A 13,477-nucleotide genomic window follows, 5' to 3' on the forward strand; every position below is an offset into this window, starting at 1 on the left:
CAGGGTGAGATGGGTTATCACAGGCTCAGGGTGAGATGGGGTATCACAGGCTCAGGGTGAGATGGGGTGTCACGGACTCAGGAGCTCTTCCTGAGTCAGTGTCTGTTGAGTGAAAGCAAACGCCTAAGCCAACAGGGCCTCGGCTCACCCTCCCCTCCCCTACGCCACTGATACTGGCCCCCCGTCCTCACCAGGGCACAGAGTCTCCCAGAGACCCCAAAGAAGGAGGTGTCAGAGCAGGAGTCGACAGGGGCACAGCTCGGTGGTTAAAGAGATGGCCACACAGCATGAGGGAGGAATCCACAGTGAGGGTGGGCGTGGCCTGGAAAGGCCAAGATGGGGATTCTTAGAGCAGGCTGGCTAGTGAGGCTAGATACATTATGGTCTGGCTCTGGATTTAATTGAAAGACACTGTCTCTATGAGCAAGGGTGGAAGGAAGATTGAATGTGATTCCTGATGTCAACCTTGGGCCTCCACATACATACATACACACACACACACACACACACACACACACATACACATACATGTACATGCATATCACATACACATAAAAAATGAAGAAAACTTAAAAGAGAAGTGGGGGTTCGGCTTAGAGGAGGCCTCTCATTAGTAAAGTACTCGGCACACACGCATAAGGACCTGAGCTTGACCCTGAGAACCCACATAAAAGCCAGGTGTGGTGATGCACATCTGTAACCCCTGCACTGGGTGCAGACACAGGCAGAGCTCTGGAGCTCACTGGCCAGCCAGCCTAACTGAATCATCAAGCTCCAGGTGCAGTGAAAGGCAGTTTCAAGGTAGAGAGCAGTGGATGAAGACACTGACGTTGACCCCTGACCTCCATGTGCGCACACATACACACACACACACACACACACACACACAGAGTGGCAGCAGGCATGTGCTATGTAATGTCCCTTTCACTAGGCCACCCTGGCAGCATCAGTGGCACCTTGGTCACTCAGCTTTAACTTCCCCTGTGACCTTAGCAGGACCTTATGTAAATAATACATTTCTTGGCTGATGGTGGTGCATGCTTTTAATTCTAGCACTCAGGAAGCAGAAGCAAGCAGATCTCTGTGAGTTCAAAGCCAGTCTTGTCTACAGAGCAAGTTCCAGGAAAGCCAGGGCTGCACAGTGAAACCCTATCTCAATAATAATAATAATAATAATAATAATAATAATAATAATAATAATAATAATAATAATAATATTTTTTTGCTGTTGTTCCTTTTTGTTTTGTTTTTTTTTCTTTTCTTTTTTTTTTTTAAAGATTTATTTATTTATTATATGTAAGTACATTGTAGCTGTCTTCAGACGCACCAGAAGAGGGCATCAGATCTCATTACGGGTGGTTGTGAGCCACCATGTGGTTGCTGGGATTTGAACTCATGACCTTCCGAAGAGCAGTCGGTGCTCTTCCCCGCTGAGCCATCTCTCCAGCCCTTGTTTTTTTTTTCAAACAGAGTCTCATGTAGCTCAGGCTGTCCTCAAACTTGTTTTGATGACCCTGAACGTTTGATCTTCCTGCCACCCAGGATTAGAGGCATATGCTACTGTCTGGCTTATGTAATACTAGGAATGAAAGTCCAGACGTTTGTGTATGAAGGAGAGCATCACCCACTGAGTTCTTTTATCGTTAATATAGCCCCAGCCCCAGACCACTTGTTGAGTTCCAGACCTGTTGGAGAGCATATCTCAAAGCAAACAAGAACAACAAAAGACTCAAGGTAGACTGTACCTACGGACAGGCAGCCAAGAATGTCCTCTGGCTTCCAGATGAGTGCACACACCTGATGCTCACACATGAGTGTGTGCACCGCACACACATGCATCTGATTAATACTATGGCCGCTCAGAGTCGTCCCAGGGAATGAGCCTCTGTGTAGAGTGTATTCTGCTGCTCTCTTGCAAGGGCTGGAACCAAAAAAAAGAGCTGGAACCTTCAGTGGATAGATGGATGGATGGATGGATGATGCCACAGAGCCACCTTCTGCATGCATGAAGCCACATAGTAGTTGGGCTCCTTGTTTCTAAGAAAGGAGTGTTTTTATTTAGGCTCTTGGTTCAAGGGATAAAGTCTATCATGGTTGGGAAGGTGTGACAGTTCTGGGGGATTCTAGGCAGGGGCTCTACCACTGAGCCACGCCCCAGCCCCTCCCTGGGGGATTCTAGGCAGGGGCTATGCCACTGAGCCACGCTCCCAGCTCTTAAGATTCTTCTCTTGATGGTAAAAAGCACTAATGGGAAGGAACTAGGAAGAAAGAGATAAGAATTTTTTAAAAGAAAATATAGCAATATCTAGGAAGTAGGGTCCCCTGAAAATAAGTAGAAGCCAGAGGGCCAAGCCTGCAGTTTCAAGAACCCCCACCCACCAATCTCTATCCCTTTGGGCTTCCACAGAATTTCAAACAAACATTCAGTTAAGTTCTTTCCTAGCATCGAATCCTCCACTTACTCATTTAGATACATTGTGTAACCCTGCACTTAGGAATGCTCCAGCTTCCCGCTTCATCATTGCAACATGAGCATCTAATACAGTACCTGGAACTCCTAGGTCGGCCATACGTTTTAAAAAACAGCCATACTCGCTATGTCCTGCTTTAATGGCAGCCATGGAAGACAGGCCAGAAAGGCCTCCTCAGATTCACTAGGAATCACTTTCCAAAATGCTGAGCTCTGCAGATTGGCCAGGGGTGACCTCAGCTCCTCCCAGGAGAATTCCCTTGGCTTTGAATGCTCTGCCATTCAAAATAAAAACAGGCTCATACACAGAGCAGGGGTGGGGTGAAAGGGCAGCCTCATTTGGACTAAAATCAACCAGCTCCATGCTTAAAACCACTAGTAAAACCCCTCTGCCCCAGGCCTGCCTTGCCCCTTATGGGGCCCCTGGGGATTCATTTCCATCCATCCTAGATTTATTTCCTGCTGGAAACAAAGAAAGGGGAAAATAAAGGACAGTTCCTCATTTAGGTTAAATTTATCTCCAGCTGGTTGGGGTCCTTAACTTATCGCAAGTCCCCCCAGCACTCCATTAGTTATTTTTCTGGGTGCTGTGACCAAAGCTATCCGACAGGAAGCTCTTTAAGACAAGAGGGGGTTATTTTGGCTCATGGTTTCAAGAGATAAAGTCCATATGGAAAGGAAGGCATGGAGGTGAGCAGTTCCAAGGTGGTAGGAATGTGGAGCTGGGAATCCCTGCTTCCTCACATCTCAGAGGAACAGGAAGCAGAGAGTAGACAGGATGAGGGCTGTAAACTGATTTCACAGCGCTGTCTCGAGCCAAACAACCACCATCATCATAGGACCAGCTTGCAAAAGGTCATCACAGCTATGCTCTTTGAGCACTGACATTCTGCAAAGAATGATGTAGTGGGGAGGATCATTGGACCCTCATCTGAGTATCTTCCACTCCCCATAGCTATTTGTTTCTAGTTCTGCCCTAATTCCAAGTGGCCTTGGGGATCTCAGGGAGGTGCTGGGGTACAAAGACTGAGGAAGACTAGAGGAAGGGGCTCCTCTGAGCAGCCATGGGAGTCACCATCCATGCTGGGTACAGGTCTTCCAGTGAGTCTGCTTTAGGGTCACCCATGCTCCAACATGTGGCTTCCCTCTCATCCCTGAACAAACTCATTAATTCCCCAGGATGAAGTTTGGTGGAATGGAACTTTGGTTTGTTATTGGGATGTCATGAGTGGGGTAGACATTGTTTAGTCTGCCCATCAGGGAGACAAATTTTACCACAAAGCCCCAAGTCCACCTCACCCCACCCGACCCCCACCCCATACAATTCATTTCCTCCATCAAGTCCCCACATCCTAAAGGTCCCACAATCTACAAAGCAGTGCCACGGCTGGGAACCTAACATGAGTCTGTGTGTGTGTGTGTGTGGGGGGGTGCTTCGTATTCAAACCACAACAAACACCCCTGAAGTGGGAATTTCTGGTTTTGCTGGAGACTCGGTTGTGTCATGTGATGTTTTTCTGTAGACTGTCTTATGAGAGGATGTTTTGCTGAAGCAGACATGTGGTGGTTTTCTGGAAGTTGCCTGGTAAAAGGCCATGTGGTGTTTCACTGCGGCAGATGCTTGAGAGGCACCTGATGTTTGGAAAGAGTGTAAGTATAACCCAACGGACAGTGGACAACCCACTTCCCTTGATTCACCTTGCAACTCTTTGCTGGTCATCACCGGGCTTTGCTGATGCTAGTTTTTGCTGATGATGCCGTGTAGTATTGGTTTGCTTTGCTTTCTTTGCTGATCTTTGCTTCGTAGACAGAAACTCACCAAAGAACTTCTGGTGGTGTTCCTGCTGCTTGCTCGGCTTCATGCCGATTGGCAGAGCTTCTTGGTTTCTTCTGGATTGAGCTGCTGCTGCTGATTCATGCTTGGTGTTTGCCAGGTGGACTGGACTGCCTCTGCTGATTCATGCTTGGTGTTTGCCAGGTGGACTGGACTGCCTCTGCTGATTCATGCTTGGTGTTTGCCAGGTGGACTGGACTGCCTCTGCTGATTCATGCTTGGTGTTTGCCAGGTGGACTGGACTGCCTCTGCTGATTCATGCTTGGTGTTTGCCAGGTGGACTGGACTGCCTCTGCTGATTCATGCTTGGTGTTTGCCAGGTGGACTGGACTGCTTCTGTTGATTCATGCTTGGTGTTTGCCGGGTGGACTGGACTGCCTCTGCTGATTCATGCTTGGTGTTTGCCGGGTGGACTGGACTGCCTCTGCTGATTCATGCTTGGTGTTTGCCAGGTGGACTGGACTGCCTCTGCTGATTCATGCTTGGTGTTTGCTGGGTGGACTGGACTGCCTCTGCTGATTCATGCTTTATGTCTTGCTATTGAACTGGACTGCTGACAACAAAGACTGGAATTTCCCCCAAAGAACTGTTTCTAAACAGGTCCACAACCCCTGTTTCCTACTAACCTTTCTTTTCCCCTACCTCTGGTGGGTAGTGGGATGTGGTTCGGTGGACCATCAGAGGAAGCCTGGAATGTCGAGCTAAGGCACTGGGGACCCTGAACGGACGGTAGAAGCTTTGCCTGCTCACAAGCCCAGGCCCCTGTCACATAGTCATAGCCTCCCATAGATAGAATTGTGGCCATCAGTGACAAAGGGAGCAGTGCCCACAAGTCCCTCCTCATGTAGATGAGGCATCTCAGGCCAAGCCAATAGGAAGCACCTGCTGTCAGACCTAACCCACCCCAGAACTGTATGTAAGATCCTATCCAGAAGGACTAAAGGTGTGTGGGAATTACTCCATCATCTGAGAGCATCTCTCACAAGAGTTGTAACACTGCCTGAGAAGAGAACGCTCTCCCAAAGCTCCTACCACCGGAAGCCACCCTGAACTTTGCTCACCAGCCAGCTCAGCTCAGCTCAGCACAGCCAGTGCAGCGTCTGGGAGGAGCAGCAGCACCAGAATATCAGCAGCGATGGCAGAGGCACTTTCCCCTCCCTGCTCGTGCCCTTTCCCCTTCACCTCACCCCTCCCACAGTGCCAGGACATGGGTCTTCACTTCACGGGTAGCCTCCGGAACATAGATGTGGGCTAGAAAGGAGGTTGAAGTGTTAAAGAACCATAATTAATGTAGGTTTTGAAAGATCTAAGCCTACACACCCCAAATGAGATCTGGCTTCTGAGTTGCTAGGACAGTGCCATCCTGTATGGGGGTGGGGGGGGGAGACTCAGTCCAGGCTCTGGCTGTGATAACTGTGGGTGAGATTTCCCTGGACCTTCAAAATTCTAGGCAGAAAAAAAAGTTGGGTCCCAGCTCTCAGTGTTGGACACTAACTCTCTTTCTGCCTCAGAGTCTCGGTTTTCAGACATCCCTACAATGACAATGTGTAACACTGAGCTGAAAGTCCTTTCTCTGCTGTACCATATTCAAGGTGAGGAACATGGACACGACTCCCTGGAGGGACACCTGTTAGTAGGACATGGGGTTTATTTAATTTTTTACTTATATGTACATGCAGCTGTATGTATGGGGTGGGTGCATGTGTTATGTGGAGAGGTCAAGGAGGCCAGAAGATGTCAGATGTCCTGTAGCAGTTATAGGCAGTTGAGAACCACCTGGTGTGGGTGCTGGGAACAGAACTCAGGTCCTCTACAAGAGCAGCAGTCACCCTTAGCTATACACCCATCTCTCCAGCCCTGCAGAGTCACTCTTAGATCAGGCCTAGAAAAGAAAGGATAGAACCATACTCATGTTCAGTGCCTGTCTCCTGTCCCCGGCTTTGGCAGAAATGAAGATCCACAGGCTCGCTCTGTAAAGCTCTTGCTGTGTGCACATGAGAGCCTGCTTTGCACCCCCAGCACCCACGTGAAAGCTGCACACAGCAATGCATGCCTGAAATCCCATCACCATAGAGGCAGAGACAGGGATGACTGGGGCTCACCAGGCAGCAGCAGCAGCTCCAAAAATAAGGTGGAGAGAATGTGAGACTGACACCCAACACCAACCTCCATCTTCCACACACAAACGCAGCGTGTCATCTAGATTCTGGACGTGAGAGGAAGCAGAGGAAGCACATACCCATCGCCTCTCAGAGCCTGGCTGATTTCCTCAACATGAAGTTCTATGCCTCATTCACTTCTTGAAAATGATAGAATGTCATTCTTCTCTGTGGCTCAATAAAACCCCCTACATATACATGCACTTATTTGTCCATTCCCCTACAGGTGGACCTCTAGGCTGATTCCAGAACAAAGGCAATATTGTTTCAATTTAGTGGCAACTTTGTCACCCCTCCAAGGCTCAGGGAACACCTCAGAGAAGGGGACAGAACGACAGTAAAAGCTTGAGCTGCAGGGAGGTGCGAGTGTTCCAGGATGCTGTCTTGTGGGTGTAGCTCAGCATCTGGACTCTTGGACTCTCGGGGGCTGTCAGGTGTATTTACCTGAAGGGACGTACTCTACACTAGGCCCATCAAGACCCCATCCCAGAGGAGGGAGAGGCTCAGGAGGCTCCACCCTTCCCTAAGGATCTGCACCGTGGATGGTTGCTGGGGAGGAAGAGGCAGTTTCTTCAGTGTTGTAGCCTCAGGTGAGCTATGCTCTCTGCTAGGCTCTCACAAGCAGCCCTAATGAAACTCATAGGATTCCCAACAAGCAAACAAAGAGATACATAAAGGTATGGGCAGGAAGATGGCCATGGCTTGTGGGCTTCTGGTCAAGCTGAGAAAATACAAGACGAGTCCTCAGATCCAGGGAAAGACCCTGCCTCAAATAAGCAGGGGGAGAAACTCAAGAGATGACTCAGCAGTTATGAGCACAGGCTGCTCTTGCAGAGGACTCAAGTTCAGGTCCCAGCATCCCCATGTCAACTCACAACCATCCAGAACTCCAGTTTCAGGGGGACTGACACTCTTTTTTGGCCTCTGTGGGCACTAAGCGTGCACACGATACACAGACATATATTCATTCAAAACACCCATGCACATGAAGTTTAAATCTATAAGAAGAAGATGGAGAGTGATAGAGGATGCTGTGGTGGTTTGACTTGGTTTAGCCTGGGGTGTGGCACTGTTTGGAGGTGTGGCCTTGTTGAAGTGGGTGTGGCTTTTTGGAATGGGTGAGGCCTTGTTGGAGTGGGTGTGGCCTTTTGGGGTAGGTGTGGCCTTTGAAGTGGGTGTGGCCTTGTTAGAGTGGCTGGGGCCTTGTTGAAGTGGGTGTGGCCTTGTTGGAGTGGCTGGGGCCTTGTTGGAGGAAGTGTGTCACTGTGGGAGTGAGCTTTGAGACCTTCCTACCTGCCTAGAAGACCGTCTTCTTCCTGTCTGTCTTCAGATCACGACAGAACTCTCAGCTCTGTCTCCACCATCATGCCTGCCTGGATGCTGCCATGCTTCCTGCCATGATGGTCATAGACTGGACCTCTGTGACTGTAGGCCATCCCCAATTAAGTGTTGTCCCTTATAAGAGTTGCCTTGGGTCGGGCAGTGGTGGCGTACACCTTTAAACCTAGCACGTGGGAGGCAGAGGCAGGTAGATCTCTGAGTTCGAGGCCAGCCTGGTCTACAGAGTGAGTTCCAGGACAGCCAGGGCTACACAGAGAAACCCTGTCTCGAAAAAAACAAAAAAACAAAAAAAAAAAGTTGCCTTGGTTGTGGTGTCTCTTCATAGAAATGGAACTCTCTAACTAAGATAGATATGTATCTGACCTCCATGCTTACTCACATGCACATGTATGCCCCACACACATGCACACACACACACACACACAGTCTCAGGTTTTGTTATTATTACCACTTTTTGGTTTTCTTTTGTTTTTTTTGCCAAAGGGAGATAGCAAGCTTCTTTGAAAGAGATTATTCTAGGAGTTTCTAAGCTTTAACACTGAATATGAACCAATACCTTTTGACTTATAACAGGACAGCACACAGAGAGACTCACCATAAACATAAGACATCAAAAATGCATTGGAGGGTCTGGAGGGTCATGTGGTAAGGTCTTGACCTGAGTATCACTAAACTGGGTGTGCTGGTGTACACCGAGGAGCTGGAGGCAGAGGGATTCCTGTGGCTCGCTGTCCAACCAGACAGCCTAACTTAATCAGTGAGCCCCAGCTCTCAGGGAGAGACCTTGTGTCAAAAGAAAGAGGTGGACGGCTCCAGTGTCAACCTCAGAACTCCAAATATGCACACATTCATGTGTACCGACCTACATATACACAAAAAGAATATGAATATATATATATATATATATATATATATATATATATATTTCTTCTGACACTGAGGAGAGCTAGATTCAGCTTGGCATCCTGGTGCCTGCCTGTTTGTACCTGACTAAATATCATCTACATTTGCTTGGCCACAAACAGCTAGTAGTACCTTTTCCAGTTCTGAACATGTCGGAGCCAGGAGAAACAGGCTATAAATCAAATTTCCTCTCCAAGACCATAGCTTCTGAGATTCCCCCACTTCCCATCCAACCAATGTGAATAGGAGCCAAAGTCAGGACCCATAAGCATGGCAAACCACTTTGCCCAGAGCACTGGACTCAGGGATTCATTAGGAAAGCAAAGAACATAGAAAGGGAACCAGTGGGGACAGGGTACATGGGGGTGAGGACAGAAACACCCATAGCCCTTGCAGCCTAGATGGCTAGCGCCCCAACTCCTACTTACCCTCCTCACAGTTGCTTCCGGTAAATCCAGGGCAACACTTCCACTCCAGCGCAGTCACCGTGCGGTAGGAAACCCGGTAGGTCGGTCTAATGAGAGTCCTGTAACTAACACAAGGACGTGGTCAGTGGGGCATGCTCTCTTGCCCATCCACCACAGACTGGCTTCTGAAGGTGCTGGGCCTGCTTAGAATTTGGAAGGCAAGCAGGACAGCGGACCTGTCACCTCAGCTCTGTGCTCACTGGCTCTGTGGTTAGAGACAAATCATCAGCCCTGGAGACCCAGTCAGGGATCCGAGACCCTTCCAGATTCTCCTTCCTTTTCTTAACCCCTTAACCCCTCACTAGAGGATGCTGAGCAGGTACTATAGGACTCAGACATGCCCTCCCTGCAGCACTTCAGGAGGGAGTTGGGAGGGGGATTCTAAGCAGGTGCTCTACCACTGAGCCACGCCCCAGCCCCTCCCTGGGGGATTCTAGGCAGGGGCTCTACCACTGAACCACACCCCAGCCCATCACTGGGGGATTCTAGGCAGGTGCTCTACCACTGAGCCACACCCCCAGGCCCTCACTGGGGGATTCTAGGCAGGGGCTCTACCACTGAGCCACGCCCCCAGGCCCTCACTGGGGGATTCTAGGCAGGGGCTCTACCACTGAGCCACGCCCCTCACCCCTCACTGGGGAATTCTAGGCAGGCATGTTCCCACTAAACACCTCTTTTTAAGACAGGGTTTTAAGCTGCCTTGGCTGATCTCAAACATATTCTGTACTGTCGGGGGTAGGCCTTAACCATGCAATCTCTGGCTTCTGCTTCTGAGTATCTGGATTGCTCACCCAGGGACGTACCACCAGACCCTGCTCATCCCTGTCTTTCTCTAGCTCTCCAAACACACCCAGCTGCTGTGGAAAAGTGTCTCACAGTCTTGAGTAAGCAAGCAAGACTGGGACTGCACTGTGATCCAAATGGTGCTCGCCCTCAGCAAATGCATTTTGATGAAAATTCAGACAGCCGCGTTAGAATCCTTGCTCAGTTAAAACGCTCCGGCCTAGGCACATCAAGAAGGTTCAAAGCGGGGCTGAGGGGACAGCATGGTTGGTGCAGTGCTTGCCTTGTGTGGACAAGATGTGAGTTTGAAATACGGAGCGCACATTACAATGCCAGGTGTGCGGGTGTGTGTTCGTGATCCCCGTACTCAGGAGGTGGAGGCGGGAGACTTCCTAGGGCTTGCTGACCAATCAGCCTGGCCAAGTCCGCAAGCTCCAGATCGAGTCTCCAAAAGCGAGGTCAGAGGGCTGGTGCAATGGGATGATGGGTAAACATGTTTTCTGTAAGCACGGTGACCTGAGTCTGATTGCCCCCGACTCATGCGGAAGGAGAGAGCTAGTTTCCAAAGCCTCTAACTTCCACCTGTGCACGCTGCACTGTGTGCGTGCACATACACAGACACGGACACACGCAGGAAAGGTTTAGAAATGAAATCAGGCCCAGGGTTATGGTGCACAGCTGTGATCCCAGCACTTGGGGAGGCTGAGGTTTGAGGAGCTCATGTTTGAGACCATTCTAGGCTATTCATACTGGGACACTGCCTCAAAACAAAATAAAACAAGCCCCCCAAAACAAACAAACAAAAACAAAAAGAACAAACAAACAAAACAAAACAAAACCTATATGGTCAAAGATCGCAAGTCCAGGCTCGTGTGTGTTACTCCAGCTTTCTGCCTTCACAGGTCTGCACCCATCCCCCTTCCGTGAAAGGCTTCGCAAACATTTAAATCCACTGGCATGGGGTGATTTAATGGGCAAACGGAGAGATGACGAGTTAATTGGTAGCAGCATCTGGAGCTATCCTGTTGACAGGAAAACCCACAAATCACAGCCATTTCTAAAATTGGATTTCAGGAAGAGGGCTCTGCTTGCGGGAATTCTTGAACGTCCCCTCTAAGATGTGCCTCGTGAGCATTCCACAAGCCAGAGAGGGTCTCCGCTGTTTAGCTACATGTCCCTGCTCTACTTGGACTGAGATAGTTCCCTCCACACACTGCCTCTCCCTCTCCCCGCCTCTGGCCCCTGAGAGGTACCGCAGTGCACATTTTAAGCGATGCTGCTGGAGAGAGATGGCTTAGCTGGTAACACTCTTGCTGGTCAAGCTTGAGGGCCTGAGTTCTGATCCCCAGCAATCATGTCAAAATGCCAGGCGTGGTGGCAAGCACTGGTAATCCCAGCCTGAGGGAGGTGGAGATAGGAGAACCCCTGAGGTTCACTGGCCAGTCAGTCTAGCCTACTTGCTTGAGTTCCAGGCCAGTAAGAGAACCTGTCTCAAAACAGGTGGCCAGAGGGCTGGAGAAATGGCTCAGTGGTTTAGAGAACTTGCTGCTCCTGCAGAGAGCCCAGGTCCGGTTCCCAGCACCCTACTCACAGTTCCAGGGCATAGACGCACTCTTCGGAACTCTGAGGTGGCACATACATACATGGTGCCTATATACACATGCAAGCAAAACACTCACACACACAAAATAAAATAAGTAAATCTTTTTGGTTTTTTGTTTTTTTTGTTTTGTTTTGTTTTGTTTTGTTTTTGAGACAGGGTTTCTCTGTGTAGCCCTGGCTGTCCTGGAACTCACTCTGTAGACTAGGCTGGCCTCGAACTCAGAAATCCACCTGCCTCTGCCTCCCAAGTGCTGGGATTAAAGGCATGCACCACCACCACCCAGCTGGCAGTAAATCTTTTAATATTGTTCTCAGGGACTGGAGAGATGCCTCCATCATTAAAAGTACATACGGCTCTTCCAGAAGACTTGAGTTTAATTCCCAGCACCCACACTGGGCAGCTTACAACTGCCTGTAACTCCCACTCTGGCGATCCAGTGCCTCTCACCTATACAGGCACCTGAACTCATGTGCACATACGCACACACAGACAACCATTATTCACTTAATTAAAAACAATTAAAAATCTTTAAATTTTTAAAAAAGTGAACAGCATCAAGTGCATTTGCACATGTACGCAAAAATAACTATTGCCCCCAAACAGAACATTTAAAAATACTTTATTACGTTGGATGGAGAGCATTGAGCGCATGCCGCCGCAGCACACGTGTAGAAATCATGGAAGGACAACTTTGAGGGGTCTGCTCTCTCCTTCCACTGTGTGTGTCCCAGGAGTCAAACCTGGGTCCTCACTCAGGCTTGGGAGCAAGCACCTTTTCCTGTTGAGCCATCCTGCTGGCCCTAATCTGGTGAATTGAGTGGTTCATATACACTCATGTAGAGCGAGTCAAGAGATAGAGGCCATGATCATTCTGAGCTTGCACATGAAGAAACTGAGGCAGAAAGCTGCTTAGCATCTTTGACAGCGCCAGTGCTGGATCGCGGCCCTGTGGACAGAGCCAGAGGAATCACTCAGGGCCCCAGCTATTCCGTTCTGGCCAAATGGTGCCAGAGAGCACTTTTCCTCCCAGAGCTGCCTGAGTCTGCTGCTTTCAGGCCCCTGGACTGCAGGGGGAGAGCTTGGTCCTCCAGTACAGCTCCCCTCTGCTTCACTCCGGGACCGCTCTGCTGGCTGGTAGCACTCCGACTAAAGCTCCTAGCAGACGCCAACGACAAGCACAGGTTCTACCAGTGGGTGGCGCTGTTTCACCAGCCTGGCTGACCAAAGCTAAGTTTGAAGGGCAAATCAATATCTAAAGGGCTTCAGTAATGAATTTGTGAGCTCTGTTCCTCCCTAAGATGGAAAACTAGGGGTGCTTCATCCTCCTCTGTCAAACCTGGTCGTGCACACAAAAGTTCCCCTCCCTATGTACCCTCCTTTAGTCTTCCCAAAGACCCTTTGCAGAGAAACTCAAATGTTCCCTCCTCTGAAGCACCTCTGTCCCATGGGCTGAGTTGACAAGCTCCTTCCATCTTGTATGAGAGCTTGGTTATAAGTTATTCATACACTCAGCTTTGTGCAGGCAAGGGGGTTGTTAGCATGAACAAGGAGCCAGGCAGGGAAGTCTACTCCTTTAACCCCAGCCTCTCAGGAGGCAGAAGTCCCTACAGAGTCTATAAGACTTTACAACCTCTCAGAAGGCTGAAGCGAGTGGATCTCTGAGAAGTCAAGGCCAGTCTGGTCTATGTGGCAAGTTATAGGTCAAGAAGGGCTGCATAGTAAGACTCTGGCTGTCTTGCTTAGAGCTGCTATTGCCTTGATGAAATACCTTTACCAAAAGCAAGTTGGGGCGGGAAGGGTGTGTTTAGCTTATACTTCCACATCTTAGACCATCACTGAAGTCAGGACAGGAACTCAAACAGAACAGGAACCTAGAGGCAGGAGCTGATGCAGAGGCCATGAAGTGGGGGGGGGGGG

The 13,477-nt window shown here is 49.5% G+C and overlaps 1 protein-coding gene across 2 annotated transcripts in view; it reads right to left on the reverse strand.

Annotated features, from left to right (window-relative positions):
* The window catches only part of Col26a1 (collagen type XXVI alpha 1 chain), a 147,465-nt gene that overhangs the window by 87,916 nt on the left and 46,072 nt on the right, over positions 1 to 13,477 (reverse strand). The window contains exon 3 of one of the 2 annotated variants that reach the window (XM_031338280.1): positions 9,136 to 9,239. In XM_031338280.1, coding sequence (XP_031194140.1) covers positions 9,136 to 9,239 — 104 coding nt within the window. The remainder of the gene's footprint in view (positions 1 to 9,135; positions 9,240 to 13,477) is intronic. The other variant, XM_031338281.1, reaches the window with a different exon arrangement.

This window comes from Mastomys coucha, unplaced genomic scaffold, assembly GCF_008632895.1.
Source record: "Mastomys coucha isolate ucsf_1 unplaced genomic scaffold, UCSF_Mcou_1 pScaffold22, whole genome shotgun sequence".
Lineage (NCBI taxonomy): Eukaryota > Metazoa > Chordata > Mammalia > Rodentia > Muridae > Mastomys > Mastomys coucha.